Source organism: Ascidiella aspersa, chromosome 2 (assembly GCF_963924565.1).
Source record: "Ascidiella aspersa chromosome 2, kaAscAspe10.2, whole genome shotgun sequence".
NCBI lineage: Eukaryota > Metazoa > Chordata > Ascidiacea > Phlebobranchia > Ascidiidae > Ascidiella > Ascidiella aspersa.
The window spans coordinates 9,216,020-9,241,164 of record NC_139448.1 but is presented as its reverse complement, the minus strand read 5'-3'; the positions used below and the strand labels follow the sequence as shown (position 1 = coordinate 9,241,164).

Sequence of the window (25,145 nt, the reverse complement as noted above, 5' to 3'; positions counted from 1 at the left end):
GAGCTCACAGTTTCTGGAAAGTAAGTTGTATTTTTTTTTTGGATGTCAATAAAATTACCATTTGAACACGCACAGTACACTCACAAAAACAGCAACCTCACAGTGATTTAAAACAACTTTAAAAAACACATCTCTAATGTTTAACGATTCAACCACAGTCACCGTTTAAACAACAGATCAGATACATTTGCGAACACTCGACAAATTTGAAACAAGTAAGAAAAGAATTGTGTCATATTACACTCGTAAGAATGTGGAATCGTTTTGGCACAATCAGAAAAGACAAACGTGGTACAATAAAATCAAGTTGGCACTTTCACCAGAAAAACGACCAAAAACATATTGAATTGGTACCATCTTTATGCATTTTAAAGGCAACTGTGTTTAAATTCATTTCCACCAGTTTTGTCAAATAAGAGACCACAGCTTGCGTGGGATTGACTTTTGCCTTTTACCTGGACGTCGAGATGCGTAACCACAACCACTTACTAACTGGACGGAGGAGGGATGTTCACAGTTACTTTGGTGACTCCTCTTACCTCCGGATCGTCTTCGTGTACTTCTTCCTCAAAGTCTTCTTTGCCAATCTGGTCGAGGTGCGACTCCGAGACGCTTCTGCGATCTTTCAATTCTCCTCCTTCGCTTTTGTATTCTCTTTCTTCTCCTTCTTCTCTTTCTCCGCCTTCTTCTCTTTCTCCGCTTTCTTCTCTTTTTCCGCCTTCTTCTCTTTCTTCTTCTTCTGTTTTACCCCTTTTCTCTTTGTCACTCTCTTTAATTTCTTGAAGCGAGTTACTCTTTTGCTCTTTGTCATTTACCGGATTCGTTTCGGTAATATCAGTTTCGAGAGCGACAGCTTTCTCACGTCCAGTGCTTTGATCTTCCTCCTTCAAAGCTAGCCGAGCGTCCTTATTGTCGAGGTCGTCAGTATTTGGTTCGTCCTCTGCCACGTGACCGGTTTCCAGTTCCATACGGATCGGGAAGGAATCTTCATTCTTCTTTGCTCCGCTTTTCGTTTCTACGTCCACTGCCAGTGCGTCTTGATCAGAGTGTTCTGCGCGTAAAATTAATAGGCAGTGTTGTCAAACAAGTCATTCGAACCACTTGTCCTAGTATGGTCATTTGTAAAACAGTCCTAGTATGGTCATTTAGTATTTTAGAATCAATAAAAAGTCCCAGTCAAGTAATTATCATGAAAATACAACTTTATGCTATTAAAACTGGTAAACTAGTCCAATTGTTTTATATGCAAATATTATACATAAAAATATCCTAATAAAAGCACTTCGTTTATTTCTCCTAAATACTCACAGTCAAGTCATTTGTCTGAAAGAATTAAGTCATGTCAAGTCAAGTCATTTTGAAAACAGTGACTTAAGTGCACTTAAGTCAAGTCAAGTTTTGGTTTATGTAAGTACAACACTGGAAATAGGGTATCCAAGCAAATGCGAATGTTCGGCAATTGTCAGACTTGCAATAATTAAGAGACAGCAAGGTTAAATTAAGGTAATTGATTTTATTACTTTAAGCCAGATTTAAACTAATTATCCAGCAATATGACTACGTGATACTCGAATTAGCCAAGATTGTTAGGCTTAGATATAAGCTATCCTTATTCAACGATTCCAAATTTGACCTGAAGCAGTATTTTCAGTCAAGTGTTCCAGACAAATACGCTGGATAATTAATTTCATTCTGGCATGTGCTATAAATGTTGCCATGAAAGAGAAACGCCAGTTTAGTTTGCATACTTACCAGCAAGCTGTGCTCCGGGTTCGGGGTCCGGCGGATTGTACTGAGTTCCCGAGTCGGCAACCTCGTTCAAATTCTTCGATACTCGAACCGCCTTGGCGGATGTAGGTCTCTCAGTAGTAGCATCGACTTGCTTCATATCCACGTCCTCTATTGGATCCTGGATTTCCTGGTGATCAGTAGCTTCTTTTTGTTCCCGATCTGGCCGATCTTCGTCGAACTGGACGGCAGACGAGTCGGGCTTCTCTGGTAGGACATCGGCTGTCGGGATGGTGACAACCGAATGACTGGACGCAGCGTCCTCGAAAGCAGACTTTGCCGACGCGGCCCGGGACCTGCTCTCCCCGCTTCGCTTACTCATGGGCCTCGAGCCTCCATTGGCTGCGCGTACCTCGTCGTACGTCATAATGCTGGACTGCTTGGGCGAGGAGGGGAGCGATACGTTCCCGCCGTTCTTCTTCAGAAGACCGAGGTCGCGGTAGATGACGTGGATGTTTTTGTCCAGGTTGAGGCGCACCGTGTCGCCCTGGAGACCGAGCTTCATCGGGCCAGCCGACTTGGCGCTGCTGACCACGCTCGGGTGCGCCGGGGCGTCGGCGGCGATGGCCAGGCCTGAACGGCGGCCGGCCTGCGCCGAAAACCCAAAGGAGCTCTTTGAAGTTTGGCTCCGGTTGTATCCCTGGTGGTTGGGAAGGTTTTTGCCCGAGGAACCACCAAGGCTCTTAACGATGACTCCGGAAGGACGAGGAGCCGATTCGGTTGCGGAAGATGCTCCTTTTCTTCTAATGGTCCTCGGCTCCCCGCGTGTGCTCAGCTCTCTCATGTAGCTGTCGTAGATCTTGTTCCTCTTGCCTGCCTCCGCGGAAGAGGGACGCTGCTGTTGCGGGATGTGGAGCGGGTGCGAGATCTGGATAAAGCCCGGGCGCGTGTCCCCGTTGATCGGGACTCCCCCTACGGGCCCCCTCAGTTTGCCCACATTGGCGCCGTGCTGCTGCCGCGCGTTCTTACCAACCGCTCCAGCGCGAGAGCTGGCCAACGGTGATCCCTGGAATCCACGGCTGGGCGAATACAACGGCATATCTGATGGAGCAAATAAGTTGGTTTAACTAATTTAGCGGTTTTACGCTTTATTTGGTCTGCAAGTATCGCCTTGTCAAAAATGTCAACACCCTTGCATATTTTATCATCACGATGGATGGCACATATGACTGTATTTTAAAACAGCTCGCTTTACAATTAAGTGTCATTGAAAATTTTAGGCAATGAAACAATAAAATCGTGTATTCTCGATTAGCTCAGTTATTTTTCGAGATAAGTACAACTTAACTTAAACGGATATGAAAAGATACAATTTTAAGGGAACTTTTGTTTACAAGCCTTCTCTAAATAAATAAACCATATATTTCCAAACGTATTTTTAAGCAAAATCAATAGAGAGAATGAATAAAGGCAATGTGAATTATTTCTTTCGAAGTGAGGAGCTAAATAGCGCTAGGATGAGAACTCCGAACCTCACTAAAACTGAGAATGTTAAATCCTTACAAAGATCAAAAGTTATATTATATTTTTTCTCCATTATGTAGGGTTGACAGTTCAAATATCCGCAAAATCCCGTCCCACCTGCATTAATCTGCATCTGGTTGTTTCTTGGCGAGGACCCGTTGGACCTGGGAAGGGTGGAAGCGGCCGACCTGGCGCCGTACCTCCGGTTGTTGGTGTTTCCCCTGGCCCGATCCGAGTCTCCCTGCCCTGGCGCCGATTGGTCATCGACTGACGTCACGCGCCTTAGGTTCTGCTGGCCCGCCGGGATCTTGGGCGTCTTGGGTGTGTTGACCGGCGCCGCCATGCCCAGCTTGAGAACGTTGGCCAGTGAGGTGTTGGTGACCAGGTCAAAAATCTCCTCCGTGCGATTCTGTGCAATAAAAGGCAACTAAAATCGAGGAAAACAAGGTGCATCAAAAAAAAAATCTTAGCTTACTTCACTATAGTAGAGCAAATCTAAAAGAGCACGTCGTTAAAATTGGCCATAAATTACCACATGATTTTTGCAATGTGTGTTTTTAGTTAAGTGTACATTAAAGCAAATGTTTCCCTTTTTCAGCCTTCACAGATTATGTAAAAAAACAGATCCCATAGTTTTTTTTATTATGAAAAATATACACCCTGCTTCGCAGCAAATTATATCGAAAAACATCTAAAATATTATTGTTTGGGAAACTAAAAGTATATTCGAGGTAACAGTTTTGGATACAGAACGTTCATATTTAAGTAAACTATTTACAGGTGACATCGGACTCGGTGGGTTAGGCCCGTTGATAACGTTGTAGTTCTCATCCAGCTCGGACAAATTCAGAGAACTAACAGGAACCGACGATCTAAAGACAAATAGTATTTTTATTGAAAGTTAATAGGTTTGTTATAAAACTATAAAAGTTGGTTAAAATCCAATGCAACCCCGCTTTAAAATGTATTCTTAATATTTGTGCAAAGTCAAAATTGCTTTTACCTTAACCTCACATCAAATTCATATTCGCAACAAATTCAGAAACACAAAGACACTTGGTTGTGAGACTGCACTTTGCTACCAAATGTTTTTTAAAGGAAAAAATGTTGGTTACTAACTTGGGAACGGATGGGCGGATGTCGACGGTTGAAATGAGTGCACCAGCTTTCATTGGTAAGCTGTTAAGCGTAACTCCTCGACCGGGCTGACCGCTGTAGAAATAACAATAGAAAGGTTAGAATGCTTTATGACTCAAACACAGGCAGAAACAGTTTTTAGGTTTAATTTCAGATTCGAAACAGGGATAGAACTTAAACAAGTTTAACCATATTGCGGTTATATAAATTAGGTTATTTGGCAAATCTTTGTTAACACTTTAATATCCCAAAAAGCAAAATTTACAACAAAAACAATGCTAATAAAGTATTATGATGCAAATACAAGATACAACCTGTAACATCTTCCAACTAGAGGGTTAATTTCACCTGTAAAACGGCAATAACATTGTTTACTTTAAGAACGCAAATTTTTTTTGTAAGATTACCGTGACTGGTTGGGTGACGTGGTTTGGCCGCCATTTTGTGTCTTGCCCTGTTCGTCGGAATTGCCGGAGAGATTAGGTTGTCCTGATAGTCCGGTCATCTTCATGTTGTTTGTTGCTTCTTTGCGGACGGCTGCCAACTCTTCTTCGCTTAGTTCTTCAGCTGCAAACAATGGTTGGAAAACTGTAAACTGTGTTGCTAGTTATTATAAAATGTTATTCAGTTTTAGTTAAAAGCTTTGCTTATGTGGTGTGAAAATTGTTGCCCTCTATTATTTTTATGACATTTTTATTCAGTAAACTTTATATTTTCTTCAGTCCTGCGGAACATATAATATGCTAAAGAAACTCCAGATACCACCTAAATGATCTAGTGTTTTATTGGCGTTTACAGGGAAAATGTGGGTAAATCGGACTACCTCTCGCTGTTTTTTTCAAATATTAATCCACCAAGCGCATATTGTAATGTGTAACAGAGCATGTCAAAATTTTCGACGAAACGAAGTGCTTTTTGAAAAGTTAATTTATAGTAAATTAATCTAAGTAAAGGTTTAAATTTAAATGGTTATCCGTATCAACTGCTTACTGTAGTAGTATATGTAGACTTATGAAATCCACACTGAGTAAAGGTTATAGGCAGATTGTAGTACAAAACACAACAACAAAGGGCCCGAAAATATGAGAAAAACAAAAATCTCAGCAGTTAATTTATAGTTGACCGAATAGCCGCCAAAATCGTAGATTGGTTCTAAATATAATTTATTTAAAATAAAAATATACGGTGAAAAATTAGTTTTGGGAACGTCATGACCGGTCCCCCAAATCCCAATTGCCCTAACTCATAAATTAATCTTTGTCTGGACCGCAAGAACCTTGAAAGTGCGACGCTTCTTCGGCCGTCGTGTTGTTAGGCAGGGAATCTTGCGACACCATCAGCAGTTGACCGATGTCCAGGGCAGCGGAGGTCAGCGATGAATCTCGCTTCCTGTGTGATTGTGACGTGAAGGGACGGACCGGGAATGGGCTTTCTGCTCCTGATAAACCGTTGATGGTCGTCGGGCGAGATCTGCATATCAAAAAACAACGTAAACGATGCCATAATGTGGCGATCAGATATTTTTTTAATTGGGCATTTTTAGCTAAGATAACCACATAAACCTAGCGTGTTTTAGCATGGAGAGCTTATTTCGTTTCGGGGATGCTGCGATTGTTTTAAATTTGTTACCAGCGCCAAGTATTATAATAATCTCCGAGGTGAACATCGTACGGTCAATTACTGCCTTTTTGGATGTATTTAACTTTTTAATAAAATAATTGCCGAAAATCTCGAGTGTCCCTTCTCGAGTGTCGCTAGAAATCCTATTTTTATGTGACAGTTTAAACGCCAAATATGTCCTCCAAGCTGTTAATTATGCCAAACAATATTTTAGCGCCTGAAAAGAAATTAAAAATAGCGACACTATGTAAAACAATTATAAACATAAACATTATTGAAAGTGTGTGCCTTATACATCACAATACTCACCAATATGAGTAAATTTCATAATATATTTTTGATAATAATTCAAAACACACCCATGAGAGCCTCTGTCGGGTTATTTACAAATTTACGCAAAAAACATATCAGTTTTACCTTGCGGATCTCGGTTGAGCGGATATGCCTGATTCGAATCCTTTGGTGGGCGTCGTAAAATCCAGGTCTTTGTCAACTCGAGAAACGACAGAGTGTGGTCGGTAACCGGCGTTTGTCAGGTGCACGAAGCTCTTGGGAAGCTGGTCGTACGAGAGGAGTTTGTGGAAGACGACAGGCAGAGAACCATTAGGACCCTATACAAAAAAGTTATAGTTCCTAAAAAATAAGTTATGGTTTTCTTAAAAATTTAAGGGGGGCTATATAAAAGGGGCGGCGGTTAGAAAACTCGAATGATTTGCCGAAGGTATGGGAAGTTAAGATTAAAAATTACAAGCAGTTGCTAATAAAAAAAGTACATGGGCAAACAGTAAACCAACAGTGAGAAGTGTAATTTCACAATTTGATTTAACAGCCATTTAAAACGTCACAGTTTGTCATCAAAAATACAGAAAAATTTAATGTTGAACGAAGGAGTAAACTTCAATGCCTTTCGAACAAGGTCCACAAAAATACATCAGCCTGTTAGTGAGATTTAAACGTTCTTTAGCAATGACCTGTTAAATAATATGCATAGCATGTAACTAAATATACACAAGTGATCGTAATCATCTGCTGTATCCCGACATGGTGTGTCAGTTTTGTACTTCTATGTTTGCAACAAAATGCATTTTTTTAAACTGATATACATCAATTCAAAAAATCATTTGCGCCAAAGCCTATGAAAATGTACAACATAGGCCTACATATAAGACCCGTTGACAATCATCTACAACCGTTTGATAAGACTCACCCTTCCGTTGCTGGAATCCTCTTTCGTCTTGGTCTCGACGATTCTCGCGTCGCTCTGCTTCAGCTGTTCCTCCCAGGAGAGCGGATTGGATCCTGCGTTCTCCTCCGCCAACTGCTCCAGCCTCCGGGATCGCCTGCGCATCAATTTCTCGCGCATCCTTCGCCACTTCTCCTTGGAGATCCAAAAGCAAGGCGACGCCCCTAGGACGAACAGAGACCAACAGTGTTATAAACAAGTCATTTTGAATTGACTTAAATCGCAGTCAAGTCTTTTGTAAAATAACTTAAGTCTAAGTCAAGTCAGGTGTAAAATAACTCACGTCTAAGTCAAGTCTTTTTGAATAAATAATAAGTCAAGTCCCAGTCAAGTCGTTATGAAGGCAAGTCAATTTCAAGTCAAATCCTTATCATAAAAATCGCACATTAAGCTATTTAAATGGGTAAACTCGTCCGAATATGAGCAATAACTTAACTAAAAAAACACAATGGCAATGGGGGGCAAGCAAATTGTTTCATGTGCAAAAATTGGGATAACTAACCAAATTTTACGAAAAAAATGTTTAATGAAAACACTTAATCTCAAGCCAGGTCACAAAGTCAAGCCAAGTCATTTGCTCCAAGGACTTAAGTCAAGTCAAGTAATTTTGCCAAAAAGACATAGTCAAGTCAACACTGGAGACCAGGGCTGCGGAGTTGTAGTCATAGATGGACTCACGACTCGATGAAATCGGTTTGTTTTAACGGAGTTGGTGTCGGGCTCGAGATTCAAGTAAGACTACATAAGACTACCCGAATCGAGTGTTCGACGTGTGCATGCGCACTATCAAATTTCGACAACGATAAGACCGCAAACTGCAAATTGTAAAGTTGGAATATTTTTGAACCATATGGGTCTTGGAGTTATGTGACACCCCTAAAAGTGGATTGCTGAATTTGAGTTACGTTCGTTATATACACGCTGTAGAAGCTGAACTCGGGACTCGACGAAAGCGCACATTGGGCCGGATTTCGACGAGGAGCTCGGAAGTCGCACCAGTTTTATCTTTTTGGTCGAAGTCGGAATCGGGTTATTTTAAGTCTAAAGCCCTGCCTAAGACGTTTATTTATCGCCCTTGTAGTTGGCAATGTCACCTTTTATGTGATACTTCTGTTAAATTTAAATGGATTTTGTGGTGTCAGCGGATTAAAAGTCTCGCTTCTGTATGATTCGTCGTGATTTAGTAACTAATAAAATAAAACACATAGACTAACCCTCCCCCACTTTTTCGCAAATTTGTCTGTGGATAATTTAGACATGATGCTCCTTATCGCATTTTAGTCGCGTGTGCTTCTACGTCGTGCAAGCGTTACCTTTGAGGAGCTTCCAAATCGACTCGTCGCTCGCCAGTTCGGGGTCCGGCCTTGACGAGTCTCGCTTTCCGTTTTGCTGCTGGGCGATTCCGGCCAGCAGGGCGCTCAGGTCGTCGGAGCCAGTCGAGGCCACCGAGGATTCCCCGGGCCCCAGGTAGGGGTTGGCCCCATTGGCCACACCCACGTAACGCAGGAGGGTGAACTTTTTGTCTTCGGGCTCCGGGGTTGGAATAATGTTGCTGTTGCTGTTGTTTTCGTCACCCAGGATCGATCGGTTCTCTTTGTCGCTGGATGAGTGAAGGGACGAGACGTCTTTTGTCACGCTCTCGATGTCGTCACTGATAAAAATAAATACTGATGCAAAAAGGCGGTCTAGGTTTGGAAAAGATCAAGTTTAATGTAAAAATACCTTTTCTCTAGTCTAGATATTGCCAGGGTAGAGAAGTGCGGTGTTCGGTTTTGCAACGGTTTTTTACTCATAATCATGCATTTTCGCAATCAATAGTTTTGATTTCAAGAAAGTGGCATTACTTTTTTACTGTAACTTTTTCATTCTTTGTATTACTCCGACATTAACATGTTGTACATAGAAACAGTGTTTAACGAAAAATAGCAGAATGACGAAATGCTAAAGAAACCATGTAGGCTATGATATAGCAAAACGAGTTTTGGCGAGTTTTTAAACAACAGCAGCGTTTTGTTTTACTTTTGAAATTGATGGAAGGATTGAAATCATACATTACAGAAGAGAGTGAAATAACAAATATTAGGACGCAGTTCAGCAATGAGCTGATATTGTTGTGCAGGACTCAAAAAACTGATATTCGTTGCTCGATGGCAACTCTTTAACTTTACCAGTGAATATTAAACTTTTAATAAAGAAACCTCGCAGTTTCACACTGACGAGGATACTTTAGTTCAACCAGAAGTTAAAGAGGTGAAACCTAACAACTTCGGACTCTACATTGAAACAAATAATAAAACAATACGCAACGATAACGATAACTTACCCAGGTTTTTCTTCGCTCGGTGCATCAGTTACAATGTTGCCGGATTCCGAACCGAACTCGCTCCCTTCAACGGGGGTAGGTGTAGCTTTCTTCACAACCTGCACAGACTTATTTTAATATGTGTTTTCCATGGTATTCACTTTTATTAGTAAAAGCGTCATATACAGGCTGTAGAGTCGGAGCCGGTCTCTGGCACATTTGGCCAAAAGTCGGACCCGAAAACATTTTTCCCGACTCCGAATTCACCATATATAAACTATTTATAAGTTTAGTGTTTTTGCAGCACCAAGGTATTTTGCTGCCGTGTTGTTGCTTCCGTCTAAGACATTTCAAAATAATAATCTTTCATTTAGGAAAAACGCCATAAACCTGGAAAATGTTGTCGAAATTTGCATTCGCCCCAAACTGTACGTTTCTGTAAAGCTCCAAATCTGAGGTTCTTAAACCATAGGGTTCGTGGCCCCGTAGTTTGGAGCGTTCCATAAAGGTTGTATCTTAGTGTATAATTTAAACAACAGGAATAATTAAACAAAGTGAATATTTGAAAAGGCTTAGGCGATTTTTTAATGTGTTTAAACGCGATTTCATTTTCATAATTAGGCATGACTTCGGCCGAAATAACAAGGGTTTCATAAGTATAATTGTTTTAAAACACCATCTTTAAAAAGTTATGGGCTTAAGGCTTTTTTCCAATCGACATTTAAGACCAAAGACGCTCACGTTTTATTAACACGCTTAAGTTGAACGAAAACGAAAAGAACTAATTGTTTCGAACATTTTGCGAAAAAAGCGAAAAATCCTTACCTTCATAGAATCGGAAACCACGCATCCGTTCACACCGATTCGTATGCCCGTGTTGGACTGAAGTTGGTTGATGAGAGTTTCGCTCACCCTCGATTCGATGTTGTAGTAATCGTCCAGCTGCTCGTCTTGAAGGATAAATGAATGCGACTTTTTAAAAAAAGGTACGATTTTTTTCACTATGTTGGCTATTTGCTCTATGCCAGGGGTTCTTAAACTGGGGTCCATGGACCCTCTTGGTGGTCTGTAAAATAGTTTTAGGGGGTCCATGAACCCTAATTGAAATATTAGTGTATATTTAAGAACTAAATCAATTTATCGAAGAAAACAGTTTAATTAAAAATAGAACGGTTTTGCACTGACTGTATTAATACTCCATGTCACTCTCACAATTATGGACCGAAATCAGCAGATTTATGAAGTCTATTTGTATTGTGACGTAAATTTATAACGTCATTTTTTAATTTTTTTTGCCTACGGTGGTCCACGCAAGAACCACTCTTCTATGCTGATAAAAGAAATGTCTCAAGTCTAATTACATTTGCCATTAAGTTTTACATAACACCTGCAAAAAGAGTCATGCTAATTCTGCTAGAAGCAGCAAATAAAACAAAATTATGAATTCCTAAATCTTCTCAACAGCTTCTGATTCCTATTTGGGCAATACTGTTTACCACTAACTAAATATTTCCCCCTAGCTAATACATTCTATAGCTCCTAACTTTAAAAGTTTTTTTCAGCTTTAAAGTAGTTGGAACTGCTGCAAACTCATTGAATAAATACAAAAACAATGTCATTTAAAGGATGATATCTCGCCGAGATATACGTAGAATGACCAATTACTTTAAATTAACTCTTGCTTTATAACAAGAAACATTTCCTAAATGGAAAGTAAAGTAGTAAGAAGTTTCCCTACTCACCAGTAGAGGGAGTACGAAAAGTACCCAACTCACCAGTAAACGAAGTGAGAATTGGCTGCTGTTTTGAGGGATGTTTACCAGCAAAGCTGTACCACTGTGACGTCGGTCCGAACTGCGGGGGAGCCCCCAACTGCCTTTCGAACCTAAAATTAGAAAAATAATAAAACAGATGAAATAGAACAAACTTTAATCCTTTTTGCAATCTAGAAAGGAAAACTACGCACAACTCGGCACACCACGGGCCTAGAAAAGTGGAATGGGTCGGCCTAATTCGCTAAATCCAGTGTTAAATGACTAAGAACAGAAATGAGAATGAAAAGTTGCCAAAAAAAGATATAATTATGTTTAATTCATATTGCTGGTAAAACCTAGTTAGTTTCATAATGCTGGCATAACCTAGCGATTTTTATTTAACCCTAAACAAAAAGCTCTTACAGTATCTCTTGGCAATAGAGCTCGAGTCTTACCTCGGAGCGGACTTTCTCTCTTCTCTGGGTACGGAGTCTGCTGCCTCCTCCCATCCTGGAAGCTTGGAGGACTCGGTGCCGTTCAGGATTCCATTTAGCTCTCCGCCAAAGTACGAAGGAGGAGTGGAATCCGACACAACCCACATGTCCTGGCCCGTGACCTGTGAAAAAGAGCGCGGTTTGTGTCCGGAACTTATATTTTTGTCAAGTTTTAACGCTGATGAACATACCCCAAACTCAACCATAAAAGCCCTCGAAAAAATTTTTTTTAGTGTGGGAGGTACATCATTTTTTCACAAAGTTACGCCATAAAATGATGTTGCAAAACAAATTACCATTATAGAAGTCATGTTCCGGCCAAACTCGTAAACAAGGAGCATGGTTACATGTCAAACTATATCCGCCCCTGATTTCACAATAAATCTAACTCGTCCGTTAACTATCGAGCTATAACTTATCAAATGATGTCAATTGAAAAGGCTGTTTGCGTAAAAAACGCTGCACTAGAAACCGCATGGCGCGCAAAATTGAACTATGTTAAACTATGTTATGAAAACAGACATCAAAAGTTTCGGACAAACAAATGAAGTCAAAACCTGATAGATTGCATAGTTTGTTCTTTTTAATTAGGGCCAGAAATTATTAGTAAAACGATCCAACATATAGGTATTACGTAAACAACGATGACCAGTAGCGACAAACAGTTGCGAAATCACTGTTTTTTAAGGTATTTAGAATGCCGCGCCAAATAAATTATTTACTTAAATTTAAGTGCTTGATTTCTGTTGTACAGTTTTTTTTTTCTTTTCTTTACTCGTTGTGTTTGCTCCAATTAAAGAAAAAAATTTGCTTTACTGCAACCTGCTCCTGTTGCTTTGAAGTGTCGTTTTTGATTTCGGCTTTACAGAGAGGCCATTTGATAGTAGCCCCTGAATAGCAGCCAGCTGTTTTTGGCAACTTTGCCTCTAGGGTTTATTAGGAAGTAGGCAATGTGAAATTAGTAAATTTTGCAGATCTTTGCTTTGCATGTGTGTGGTACAACAGTTCAGTTCAGTTTAGTTCAGTGTAGCTCCACCTCACTATAAGTTGGTGGCAAAATTGGGATGCGGTTTGATTTGGTTGGGTTGCCGACTGCGGTAGTTCAAATAGTTTTCTCCCCAAAACTTAGGGAAGTTGCAGAAGCAATGCCAAGGATAAATTTGCACCACTAACGCTACTGTCTTATTTGATCGCTATATGTTTACCAAACGTTTAGTTTAGATATTTGGGTCATCGAAAAGCTTCGCTGTTGTAACTATGAGTCGCCACAAAACGGTTAAAAAATACTGGTTTAGTTGACGCGATAACTATACTGCCGATAGCAGGTCCTGGCGTGGTCACCATTTGAAAAGCCAAATGTTAGATTGACTGCTTAAGAGCCCGACTCTGGCCCGGCGTCGGCACAACGTAAAAAGTACAGAAATGCTTGCTGTTAAAACCGCCAAAACCTACCGAGGTTCCTTCGAATCGGTTATTGCGACAGGCAAATATTAAAGGAAAAGCGGAGCGTAGAACAGCTATAGTGCTGATTAGTGAAAAGGCATAAGTAAAGAGTCAAAACAAACGAGTAGAGTAAAAGGTGAGCTGAAGCACAGGACAGTGTGGCGAAATACATTTCTATACTAGATTAGCAGTAATCGCTTCTTACTAACAGCTAGGTTGGCGATTGTTTGTTAGAAGAGGCAGTCAGGTTTAAGCGATGGCAGCCAAGAGAAACATCACGCTGTTGCCGCTTTTTAAATGCCCCTAAGTTGGTTTAAACCATTTAATTATGAATAGATTTACCCTAACCTCAACCATTAATTAAGACGCCTCTTTCAACGCTCAAGTAGGGAACTAAATGTTTGGCATGTTACTTGTTGTTTGCAGAAATATACAAGGCAGATCTTTCAAAAGGCTGAAATGCTGTATTAAAAAAGGGCACAAGCTTTGAGTGTACGAAATAATGCCGTTTGTCATTAGGTACGTACCAGCAGTTCAGTAGTCCAACGCTGCCATTATGATTTGATGCAATAGTGTTAGCGTGTTATTCGTATTGTTATTCGTAACCTTGTTGTATTTACAGTATGTTTCGAAAACGAAATGTCACTCGTCATTAATCTTAAAAATAAATTACTTTTAACAGCATTATTCACAAGGAAGGAAAACAAACTGTTTTCTATAAACTCCGTCCACCTTATATGCCATCTATAAGCATGTATTGTACATCAGTAATTCCCAAACTGTGCCGAGAGATTGTCCCGGTGCCCAGAAACTTTTTGTAATTGCAGAAAAGAGGATATTTATATTACCAATGGGCAATGGGCATACATGCAAGCATTTTAGACTTGAATACGCACTATTCAATACAAATTTATATTTTTGAGGTATTTACATATAGTTCGTCGTGTGTTAAGGGCGATTGTAAAATAACATATTGTTGTTCTGTTAAGAGTGTGCCGAGAAATAGTTAAGTTTTTTGGAGTGCCGCGAGCCAAAAAAGTTTGGGAACCACTGATGTACACTAAGAACCGGTGCGAAAAAAAACACTGATGTACACTGAGAACCGGTGCGGTGCGAAATAAAACTCGCCTGCATTTGAATATAAGCGCTTTTCCTGCATCTAAGTGCAGCTGGCAATTCATCAATGGCTATTGAACAAGTAATTCTGTTCTCTCGCGAACATTTGATCGACATTCAAACGCCGTGGCTACGCTAGCGTATTTTAAGGATAGCATTGCCTAAAAAATGGTTGATAAAAATTGCCTAAAAAATGGAGTTAATAAAACTATTTTGTTTATTTTACAGAACTCTTTCTTAGTTTAACATTCCGTAAGGTCTGCTGCCGCTGAACTCTTTACAAGCTGCTTCTTTTTTTAGAGAGCCTTAACTAATACTTTTTTACGTTTAAATGCGCTCTGCAGAATGGAATATATAGTTCATCCTAAAACTACCTAATATTGGAGGTCGCCGATTGCTGTTTTCTTTCGTTCCCATTCTTTGACAAGCCTATTTTTTTCATTTCTGAAAAAGGAAGGGACTGTGTCGTGACAGGAAACTGACAATTGGCGGTTTGTTTTTCCTAAACCAAAAGTGTCTGTGCTTGCAAGTTGTTCAGATCTAATTTGTGGCCCAGCGAAATAATTTTTGGTTGTCCTTTGAAATATGTTTCAGCAAGCTAGCGACAGCTTTAGCACTCAGCAGCTAGCAATTAAAGAGACGAAAAGCATGCTTTATAAACGACGATGGGCGATTTTGACAGCGCAGTTTCTACTGCAAGCAATGTGTGGAATTGCTTTCAGCTGTTTCGGCGAAATCAACAACTTTTACGTGGCGTACTTCGATGTTTCGTACTGGGAAGTGGACTGGCTTACTTTGGCGCACAACGCCCCCGTTATAGCTGTTACTGTGCCGCTGGCAATCCTCACTTTTTACAACATTATTCGCCTGCGCTGCTTGACGCTCATATCAGCGTGCGGCGTAACTCTCGGATTCGCGTGTTTCGTGACGTCTTTTAGCAACAAGTCGCTCTTTCCATTGATGGTGGTGGGGCAGCTTGCTATTGGAATTTCGGCGCAAATAATGCAAGCCATCCCGCCTATTTTTGCTTCGCTTTGGTTCCCAGAAAACGAAGTGGGTACTGCAATAGCAAGTCAAGTCATGGGCATGTCTTTTGGCTGCGCAATGGGCGCACTTCTGCCAGTGACGGTTATTCGGACAGATTCTGGCGTTGAGAGCGAAAGGAAAGGGTTGTTTATCTTGTACATTGCGCTTTTGGCGCTGGCAGTACTGGTGAACGTATTCCTTTGCATTTACATGACAGATGTACCGCCACTGCCGCCAACAGAAGCTCAAGCGGCCAGAAAAATTAACCAAGATTCGCAGAGTCCTGCGCCACGGAAGCTCACGGACTTCCTACAAGCGACTAAGAGTCTTTTCAAGAATAAAACCTTCGTTTTGGCGTCGCTCATCTATGGCATTGAACTTCAAGTCAACACCATCATGTTCCTAATGGTGTCGCAAATTGTAAGGCCGATTGCTGACGCCTTGCCCAGCGGCTTGACGGTCGATCAAAGCGGGGCCTACCTAATTGTGGCGAGTACAGGCGGCGGAGCCCTCTTCTCGCTTGTGGCCGGCGCATTTGTCAACAGGTACAAAAAGTACAAGCTCATCGCTATCTTCGGGTCGCTTATTTACCTCGCGTTCTCGCTCGGCTTTCTTTTAAGTTGGCTGTTTCCCGTCTACCCGGCGTTGTGCGTTATGAACTTTCTATCCGTGGGCGCGCAGAAATTCGCCCTGGTGACCTTGTATGACGTAGTTATGCAGACGACCTTCCCGATGGACGAAAGCTTCGTGGGCGTTTGGATGAGCGGAATACAGACTCCGCTGGGAATCTTGTACGGGATTGCTGGTAGAGCCGTTTTCAATCAGTGGGGCGCTCTTGGCGTCTTGGTTTTCATGCGTTTAAATATTCTGGTGGGTTTTGCGTTGTGCTTTGCCCTTTCGTCCAACAACAAACGGATTGAGTTTCAAAATGCGCTGCCAGACAACAACAATATTACGGAGGAAACGCGCCTAATTCAACAGTAAAACGGTGCTACAACTTTTCGAAGTTGATGTTCGTTGAATGTAAAAAGTGTCAAAGCACCATGATCTTTTTTAAGCTTTGAAAAGAAGCATCAATGGTTGCTTTTTACATTTATATGCACATTGTTTTTTGTTGTTGATCTTCACACTAAATAAAGCATCAGGACACGGTATTACAAAGTACCATTAGTCTTACGGCGTATAAACATTCGTTGTATATGTTGGAGCCGGCAGTCATAGTATTTTTTTGATTTTATGTAGATTTGTTGTTACACGAAATATATTTACACATTGTGCGCATTGTTACGTAATTGTTCCTCACTAGACTGAATAAGTGCTACAAAACGTAAATAAGTCTTTCAATGTAAATATGTGTTGAATGTGATGCAAATCAATAACTGTCGCACATTCTATGTGAACCATAGTAAACAATATACTAAAGTGTAAACTGTGCTTTTTCTTCAGCCTGTTTTCACTAATAATTTTATATTTAATTTGTTCTAATTAAATGAGAAACATCTGGTGACTTTATTTTGCCATAGAGAAAGTATAGGGAATCTCATTGGCCTCTGTAAATATACTTAGTAAATTAGTTTTATTATGGACGACCTGTCAACTTTAGAGTGTATAGGTACCGCTCAAAAGAAATTCATACAAAATAAAATAGTTGATTCCTTGGGCATATAAAATAAAATAGTTGATTTCTTTTTGTGGCATAGGTTTTTAGTAGCTACAGCAGCAAAACATTTTAAAGTGATTTCTACGTTTTAGCACATAAAATAAAACAGCTTGCACCGGTAAACCAAGGCGGTACACTCAATAGTTAAACTATGAAGGTTTTTATATTATTTTATCTATATCTATAGGCTATATAATAGGCAAAACGTAATGCCTTTCGACCCAATATTTAGTGACACCATCGGTATGATCAAAATTGATTTGAATTATACAGAGGGTAGGTATACAGAGGTAATGTTTTCCGGGTAGGCATATGCCAAAATTTGCTTTGGTGTTGAAAAACTTATATTTAAATAAGAAAAAAGGCTTGTAGTTATGGATTGTTATTTTTCTTTTTTTAAATACCTTTTAAAGTAAAAACACTTGGCGGAAAAGCATTTATTGCAGAAACGGCTTTATAAGTCTTGTATCCGAGCATAGGGTTTAGGCTTCGGTTTAGTAACATAGGATATATCCAGTTGGAACTTAAAGGTGTATACGAAAAAAACTGGTGTAATCGGAAAAATCTAAATACAAACAAACATTTTCAATATGCTCACTTATATTTCGTTGATCAAACCCTAAACGTTAACCATCTCTATAATCCAACAGTGCTTCGCAGGCCAGGCATCGGTTTGATAACAGGAATATCTCTATAGGTGGAAATAAGATAAGTAGGATATCTCTATAGGTGGAATTAACATAAGAAGGCCCATCAATTATAAGTATACGAACCTACAAATATGAAATTAAAACCGCAAAAAGTCTTAATTTGCCAATATATACCTTGACAGTCGCAAATGGTCCGGGTTTTTTCTGCCACGCGTCGCCACCATTTTCGGCCGCTAGGTGGCTCCTGGGAGACGATTTTCCGTGAAAGGTTTGCGCTCGCTTGAGGGAGCTGTTGATCGACTTGCAGCCGACCGTGACGACGCGTCCCGGAAGTGATGACGTTGTATCCGGTCGAACTTTGCTGTTAAGGTTTCTGGATTGATGCTGAAATTCGCAAAGGTGGGTTAATTGCAAAGAAAGACTATTTTAAATTTCGTTGTTTTTTATGAAAATCTAGATTCTAGAATAATGCTTTTCAACCGGAGGTGATATGTTAAATGATCCAGACGCCTAGGTATTTGGAAATCTTTCAGAATCTGATATTTGCTCGATCGTAAGCCTCTTGATACTAGTTTAGTGAACCAACAGAAAAAGTGATAAGATAAGAAGTAAAACGTGAATGGTGAAGTGCAGAAGTGGAAAAGCTATACAAGATTGTGAGTAAAAATAAAAAATCGAAAGAAAAACAGACTTACAAACAATAAAATATAGAAACAATAACGCACATACAAACGATAAAATATAAAAAACAATAACGCACATACAAACGATAAAATATAAAAAACAATAACGCACATACAAACGATAAAATATAGAAACAATAACGCACATACAAACGATAAAATATAGAAACAATAACGCACATACAAACGATAAAATATTCCATGCAACAATTTCACAGCTTACCTTAGCAGGGGTGTGCGTCAAGGGTTTGTTCACAATTTCCTCCATAACCTCGTCCCTGGCATCGCTCGGGGCCACTTTGACGCCGGGCGTCGTGAAGGCCATCTTCTTCAGTGACGTACTAGATGACGTCATTGCGGAACGGGGACCGGTGACGCGGCGCCGACGCGGGCCGCCGGCCGAGTTGGCCACGTAGGAACTGGAGGTGAGCGGCCGAAAGTTGCTGATTCGCTTTCTGGACGGCGCCGACCTGAAATTTTTAAATAGCTTCTGTTGGCAAATAAAGAGCTTTGAACAAACTATTTTTAATCCTATCTTGTTTACCAAACTTACCGTGATTTTTTGGTCTTATTGATATCAAAATTAAGAAAACATTGACTCTCTCAATTTTAAACCAAACCAACGCATTTTATCGTAAGCGCCTTGTTAAATGTAATTAGAAACATAAACATTTAAATCACTGGGCTGTTGTTAATCATTGTGTAATCGCTCGAAAGTGGGAAATACACAAAACTTTCGCTATATGCACATCACACAGGATATCTCATTTGGCTGATAGGCCATAAAGGGCGTACAAAATTGTTGACGAGACATGGTATAGGCCACATAATGTTTTATAAAAAAAATCGGGCCACAGAATAAAAAAGTTTGGTAGCCACTGACCTATAGACTATGGTCACATTGTTAAGGGTAACAAAACTACTTTCAGGTAGGAGGTTATTTTTGGTTATCGAGTTGAGGTTAAAAATTCATAATTTGAATGGCGTCGTAATAATTTTATGGTGTTTATATTTCAAACAAAAAAAATGAAGGATTGAACTTTCGGTTCATGTAATACAAATACGCCAAAAGATACTGCGAACTGTTTAATGCCAATGAACGGGCAACCACAAAATTTTGAAAGCCATATAGCTGGCCGATAAACGCACATTCCTTGGCAAGACAGCGCGACGAAATGCAATGCCCTAAAACAGACCACGTTACGGCAACACGATAACAGTAAACAAGCCGGTGTCAGGGCAGAGACAAAGATGGGCGCGCCAACCCCATACTTTGGGGGCGGGCTGTACACTCGTCTTCAACAATACCCTATTAACGGTGTTTATTTCACAGTAGCTTGAAACCTCAGCCGTCGAAAGAGACAAGGCGTCAAACTAGGCGACATACTTTGGTAAGGATTAGGGGTTTGACTGAAAACAATAGTTCAGTTTACACGTCCGCTTAGTTTCTCGACAACACGTTTGTGCGCAATTCTGCCTTTGGCCCAAAAGTATTGGCCACTTAGAAACAGCCGACATACGATATGAGGCGGAAAAAGGGAGTCGACTACTTAAAAAAGGCCAACTGGCCTACTATATGTATAGTTAGTTGTTTCTTGTGTTGTTAGTATAAACTTAGGGACAATCGCCTTACACCATAATGGCATTTGTGTTGATGACTCTGTCCAATTTGCGCTCGTTCGTAGTGTATCGTTCCGCGTCCGATATCCACAACGAAAGGCCAGCCATAACATGTCTACTTTCACACCTGTTGAGCGATATCACGGTTTCGTTGGGCATATTACAACATAGCTTGAAGTTGTACTTTCAAAGTTGCGGTGTCGCTTTCAGGCATTCGTCTACACACAAGAAGTGCATCACAAAAGGAAAGGCAACGCCGAGGTCTGCTATCCTGACTTCAGGGAAACAGTATATGCCTATACTCGGACAAGCCGCAGTTTCACAAAACAGAGCGATTTGAAATCTGCACCTGGCTTCTGAGAATGTTAGCGCTGAAAGAAACCGGCGAGAAAGGCTACTGGGTAAAACTTCAACCTCACGAATGCTTGGTAAAACTTGCAGAGAAATACGGCGGTGTTGGATTTCCAGGAGCAACCAAGAACGTATTTGTCGCGAATCGGCCTCGGTAGATTCGCGGGTCAAGAACTTTTTTTACTTCCGTACCACAACGCGACACAAGAGCTTGAGGCGGTTAAATAACGAACCCCAAACTCAATTGCTATCACCCAAACTTCTTGACTAAACTGTTATTTGTTCAGTGATTCTCAACCTCGATTTGCGGCGACCCCAATAGTGAGCATAAGTACAACACACAAACCAAGCCAAACTTTCTTCACTGAACTTTGTGTAGATCAACAAAGCATGAAATTGGCAAAAATAAGTTCAAATTTTGTTAATATTAGCCATGTCCTCGCACTTTTGCAGGTTTCTCAACTATTGAGAAACCAATCTCAATAAATCTAATCATATCTACTACAACCGGCGACCCAATTTTTTTTTTGGCCTTTGCATCAATTCTCTTTTTGCATCACCTTTGCATGACTTAATAAGCCAGATTGTTTTTGCTGGGGGTTTTCTCCGAGTTTAACCGTTTAAGATCGGCAGTTGTGCAAATGTTGTTACTTTGCTCTTTGTTGTAGATATGTTTTAAATGTTGCTTTACCACCAGGAATTCAAACGGCGACTATGTGTTTTCCTAATCCTGTCTTGTGCTATATTAGTAATATTTGGATATATTGGGATAAAAACAGCACTAAACCACGCTAAAAAAGCGCCATTTGCTTTTGTTGTGGCCATGTAATCCAGGCGCTTTGTCCTGTCATGGTCTTAAATCCAAGCTGAAGCGGGATTTAGTCACAGGTGTATGTAAAGGCCACAACAAGCATACCCGTAATGTGAATGGGGTACTGGAAGAATGGCTTGCGGTTGCTGGTAATCTGCCACACAATAAAGTTGGCCAGTTTAAGAACTCGCCGACTGTGCTGTTTGTGTCGCAACAATAAAGCTTTTAAGGCATTAGAAACGGGGCTAGCATATTTCCATTTTAGCGTAGAAGAATTCACTTTTCCAATAATTGGTACACCCACTTGGGTAGAAAGTATTTCGATTGGTCTGGTGTTTACTTTGTGGTAAAAAATCTGAAACTTCTAAACCCAGAATTGAAATGGTTGTCAAACATCGAACAATTTTTCTTGTTTTGTAAGAATTTCAGAAAAGCAAGTTAGGGAACAGTGAAAAATTCCCCTATTTCATAACTATTCTTAGATTTAAAGATTAACTACAAAGAGGATATTTAAACTAGGGCCGACGTATAACCACCTGGGAAAAAACGAAGGTAAAGCACTTCTCCTAAAGCCAAAAAAATAGCCATTCATCAAAGCAACTGGTTGCATAATTTATATGTTCAAGTCCCCAGTCTGGATCAATTTCCTCAGATATAATTTCCTCTGCATTTCAGTATTGTCTGGGGAGGTTCTGCGGTCGGACGTAACGGGCCTTTCAGGTTCTACATGACCAAAATGAACAATGGAGACACGAGGACAGGCTTTTACCAGACCAACAAAAACAAACTCGCAAACTCTCAGGGGGGAGAGGGCGTTCATTTGGACTGAGCGGCCGGAGAAAATGAAATTCCGCAAAAACGAATCAAAGCAAGCCGATTTGGCAATGACAACATGTTGTTGGCTGTACGACTGTACGGTTTTGTTAGGGCAACTGTGATTTGAATTGTTATGTTAACCTACACCTTTCAATTTTGGCGAACTTGGAAAGCCCTTGATCGAAATAAAATTGTTTTTCCTAGGGTACAGCAACTCTTTGAAGTCTAGCAAATCCAACGTACAATACACACGTAAGGTGCATTTTCCCGGATATTAGGATATTTTTGTCTTCTGGATACGCGGAAACGGAAAATTACAGGAGCAGCACTAAACATCAAATTTCACTTTCAAATTCAGGAGTTATTTTTTTAGCATCTCGTACCAATTACCGATTGCCTGCATAGGACGTTTATAATATAACAATATTTTAATTGAGAATACCGTGGAACACAATTTTGGGACTTGCTATTTTTGAAAATCCATACCTGCGTGTAATAAAGAGAGTATGGTAGATTTATCAAATTGACAAACGTTTGACGTTTGCATGACCATTGACCATATTAGTTGCATCTCCAACCAAAACGCTTTTTAATTTACGCAAGATCTAAGATTTTTTAATATGTACCGCAAGTATTTTTTAAGTTAGTAAAGGCTATGGAAAATTCTATCCTGCAGTGAGGTTCGAACTCACGACCTCACCTAACCGAAACATTGACTCTGGGCTTCCCAAACTGAGGGTCGCGTAATAGATAAATTAAGCAAACTAGAACTTTGGCACACATTGCTTTAAACATTTGTTGAAAACGTATGGCAACGAGAATTCATCTGTTCATCAATGTAAAATATTCGTGGAAAAGTTTCAATAGGCTTAAAAGGGTAAAATCGGGGTAACAAACTGAATCAAGTAAACAAGCCCATAGTGAAACGACCCTAAAAAGGATGACTGCATGCTTCATTCTATCCGCACGCATAACTCAGAAAGCGTATAAAGATTGCAGCTATACACTTGCCCATAAAAATAAGCTCAGTAACAATACACATATGCCCTTAACTATACTTTAAAAAAATAAACCTTGTTCTGGCGGACTGCACGACTCTCTCGCGATCCTCGTCCAGGATTTGATCGACGGTCTTCTGCCGCGACATGTTGGTTCGCTTGATCCCGAGCAGTCGGATCTGGTCGCGCAGGGCAACGGACGGAGGCACCTCGGTGGGGTCAATGACCTCGTATTTGGAGTCGATGTCGCCCAGAGAGCGCTATCGGAAAGGCCAAGAGTGTTAATGGAACGTTGGCGTGCGATACGATAGAAATTCAATGTCTGAGTTGTTTAAATAATGACACTGTGTATTGTGCGTGTTGAGCATCGAATATTTTTAACTTTATTTTTTTTATTATTTCTTATACGTTTATTAAGAAAATATTTAGAATTTGTACAGTGGACTACTCGTTAGGTAACAAGCGTCTAATTTATAGGAGAACTAGCGCAAAACGCAACTCACACAACTTTAGATTTTTCTATTTTTTAGCGCACGCAAAGTACTGCCATAGTTGGTGCCCCTGGAAAACCGTAAACACGTCCTTTTTTGGGCTCTTAAAATATGTATCTCATCTTCATTAAACCTGACGCTAGCTTTGCGAAAATGTGTCATCGGCCATTTGACGGAAATGTAGCGGCTTTAAAAAGGCGCGAATAAGGAATTTCTGCGTGAAGGGCGTTTTCGACTTACGTCTGTTAGTCGAACGGACGGAAACATGCGATCACGTTTTCTGACGTTGATTCTTGGTAAACTTTGCTTAGTGATGACGAATGTCCCTACCCATGTTCTAGTTCATAGGGTACAAAAAGCATTCCAATCGAATTGCCGTATATTTTTATAGAAGGACCAAACTAAACCTTTAAAGGCTCAAAATTCTAAACCTATAGTGCACCATATATGTTATTTCAAAATCTAAACAAGTCTCGGCCTGATAAAATAGTTTGTTTTGGTATATGACCTTACTTTTTAGTTATATGCATGGTGCCAATATGTTAAAGAAGGGATGCTATTATTATTGCTACCGTTAACATTTTGCTTAAGAAAAATATTATCTTTACAACCTCAAATCCTGGTCACGCATCTATTTGACTTACTAAAAAAAGTAAAATATTCTAAAACCTTCACTCCTCTAGTCACGCATCTATTTAACTTCTTGGTTAAAATACCATGCCATTGGCTGCTGCAACCAGATACTGACCGATATATTCACGTGAAACATTTTGCACGCCTACAGCTGCAACTTTCGGTTGTTAAATCCAGCGACGTGCTCGGACTGGTACGCCAAGGCGTTCGAAGGTCGTTGCGAAGTTTTACGGGACGCGCTCAATTCACGTCGTAAACCTTTTGCCATGTTTTCAATTTTTACGGCTTGGCACACATTCGTTTCGATGCTGGTTGGGAGTGATTTTCGCAAAGCGTTTAACCAGATCGCGAAATGATTGATAAAGGTTGCGCGAAACGAATAAGTTATTGTGTCGTTTGAGAATGCTACACCTACGAAACAAGCTGCAAATTTATAATGATATCCCTGTGTCGCATGCTTCACATTACATTTTTTGATGACTGCTTAGAAACCTGTGTGTCGGCGGATATGTAAATAACATAATACGAAACAATGGGACAAGGCTTGCTAATTTTACGAAAACATTACAAAAATTAAGGCAGGAGACAGTAGCGGAATCTAGATTAATGTTAAAGATCCAAATATTTAATTGGCGGAACATTACTCACTAACAGTTATTGCTTCCAAAACGCTATTTACTTACGTGCTTATGCTTCTGCAAGACATACGATGTGTGTGCGTCCAAATACTCCAGGGCAGCGATAATTCTGTCAGCCATTTCGACCTGTTCCCAATAAGGTTTTCACCAGACTTAAAGTTATTGAAAGGCTAACCTGTGTGTTGAAAATGCAGGGTTAACCACAGCTTTAGGAATACAGAAGAGATCACAATCGCAAAATAACTGAGTAGTGATATCTACACAATCGCTCTGTGAGACTGTGATCATACTCTGTCACTCTCTATATTCATTCCCAATAATCACAACACTCGGCTAAAAGGCAGGACCGTGTGAATATGCCTTTTCACCCACCGACAAGTTTACTTTAATCCGGCGGCTCGATGTGT

General features: G+C 40.3%; 2 protein-coding genes across 2 annotated transcripts; one reads left to right on the top strand and one right to left on the bottom strand.

The window, feature by feature from the left end:
• Nucleotides 1-44: 44 nt before the first annotated feature.
• On the bottom strand, nt 45-24,909 carry LOC146163470 (uncharacterized). The gene is made up of 18 exons (XM_083380513.1): nt 24,784-24,909; nt 23,052-23,236; nt 18,604-18,850; nt 17,872-18,081; nt 11,764-11,924; nt 11,330-11,439; nt 10,380-10,504; nt 9,576-9,673; nt 8,566-8,903; nt 7,217-7,416; nt 6,427-6,620; nt 5,666-5,859; nt 4,797-4,956; nt 4,372-4,464; nt 4,031-4,124; nt 3,370-3,661; nt 1,753-2,829; nt 45-1,051 (listed from the first exon to the last, which is right to left on the bottom strand). The coding sequence occupies exons 1-18, from the start codon at nt 24,856-24,858 to the stop codon at nt 489-491; spliced, it is 4,416 nt and encodes a 1,471-aa protein (XP_083236639.1). The 5' UTR covers nt 24,859-24,909; the 3' UTR covers nt 45-488.
• On the top strand, nt 14,947-16,371 carry LOC146163471 (choline/ethanolamine transporter flvcr2b-like). Its single transcript, XM_083382606.1, has one exon. It carries the CDS (start codon nt 14,947-14,949, stop codon nt 16,369-16,371), a length of 1,425 nt encoding a protein of 474 aa, XP_083238732.1.
• Nucleotides 24,910-25,145: the final 236 nt, after the last annotated feature.

Excerpts from the sequence above, each read along its gene's own strand:
- LOC146163471 (XM_083382606.1), top strand. The coding sequence starts at position 14,947 with ATGTTTCAGCAAGCTAGCGACAGCTTTAGCACTCAGCAGCTAGCAATT.
- LOC146163470 (XM_083380513.1), bottom strand. The coding sequence starts at position 24,858 with ATGGCTGACAGAATTATCGCTGCCCTGGAGTATTTGGACGCACACACA. Across the intron at positions 5,860-6,426 it reads GCTCAACCGAGATCCGCAAG|ATCTCGCCCGACGACCATCA; the intron begins GTAAAACTGATA and ends TTTGATATGCAG. Across the intron at positions 2,830-3,369 it reads CCAGATGCAGATTAATGCAG|ATATGCCGTTGTATTCGCCC; the intron begins GTGGGACGGGAT and ends TTGCTCCATCAG.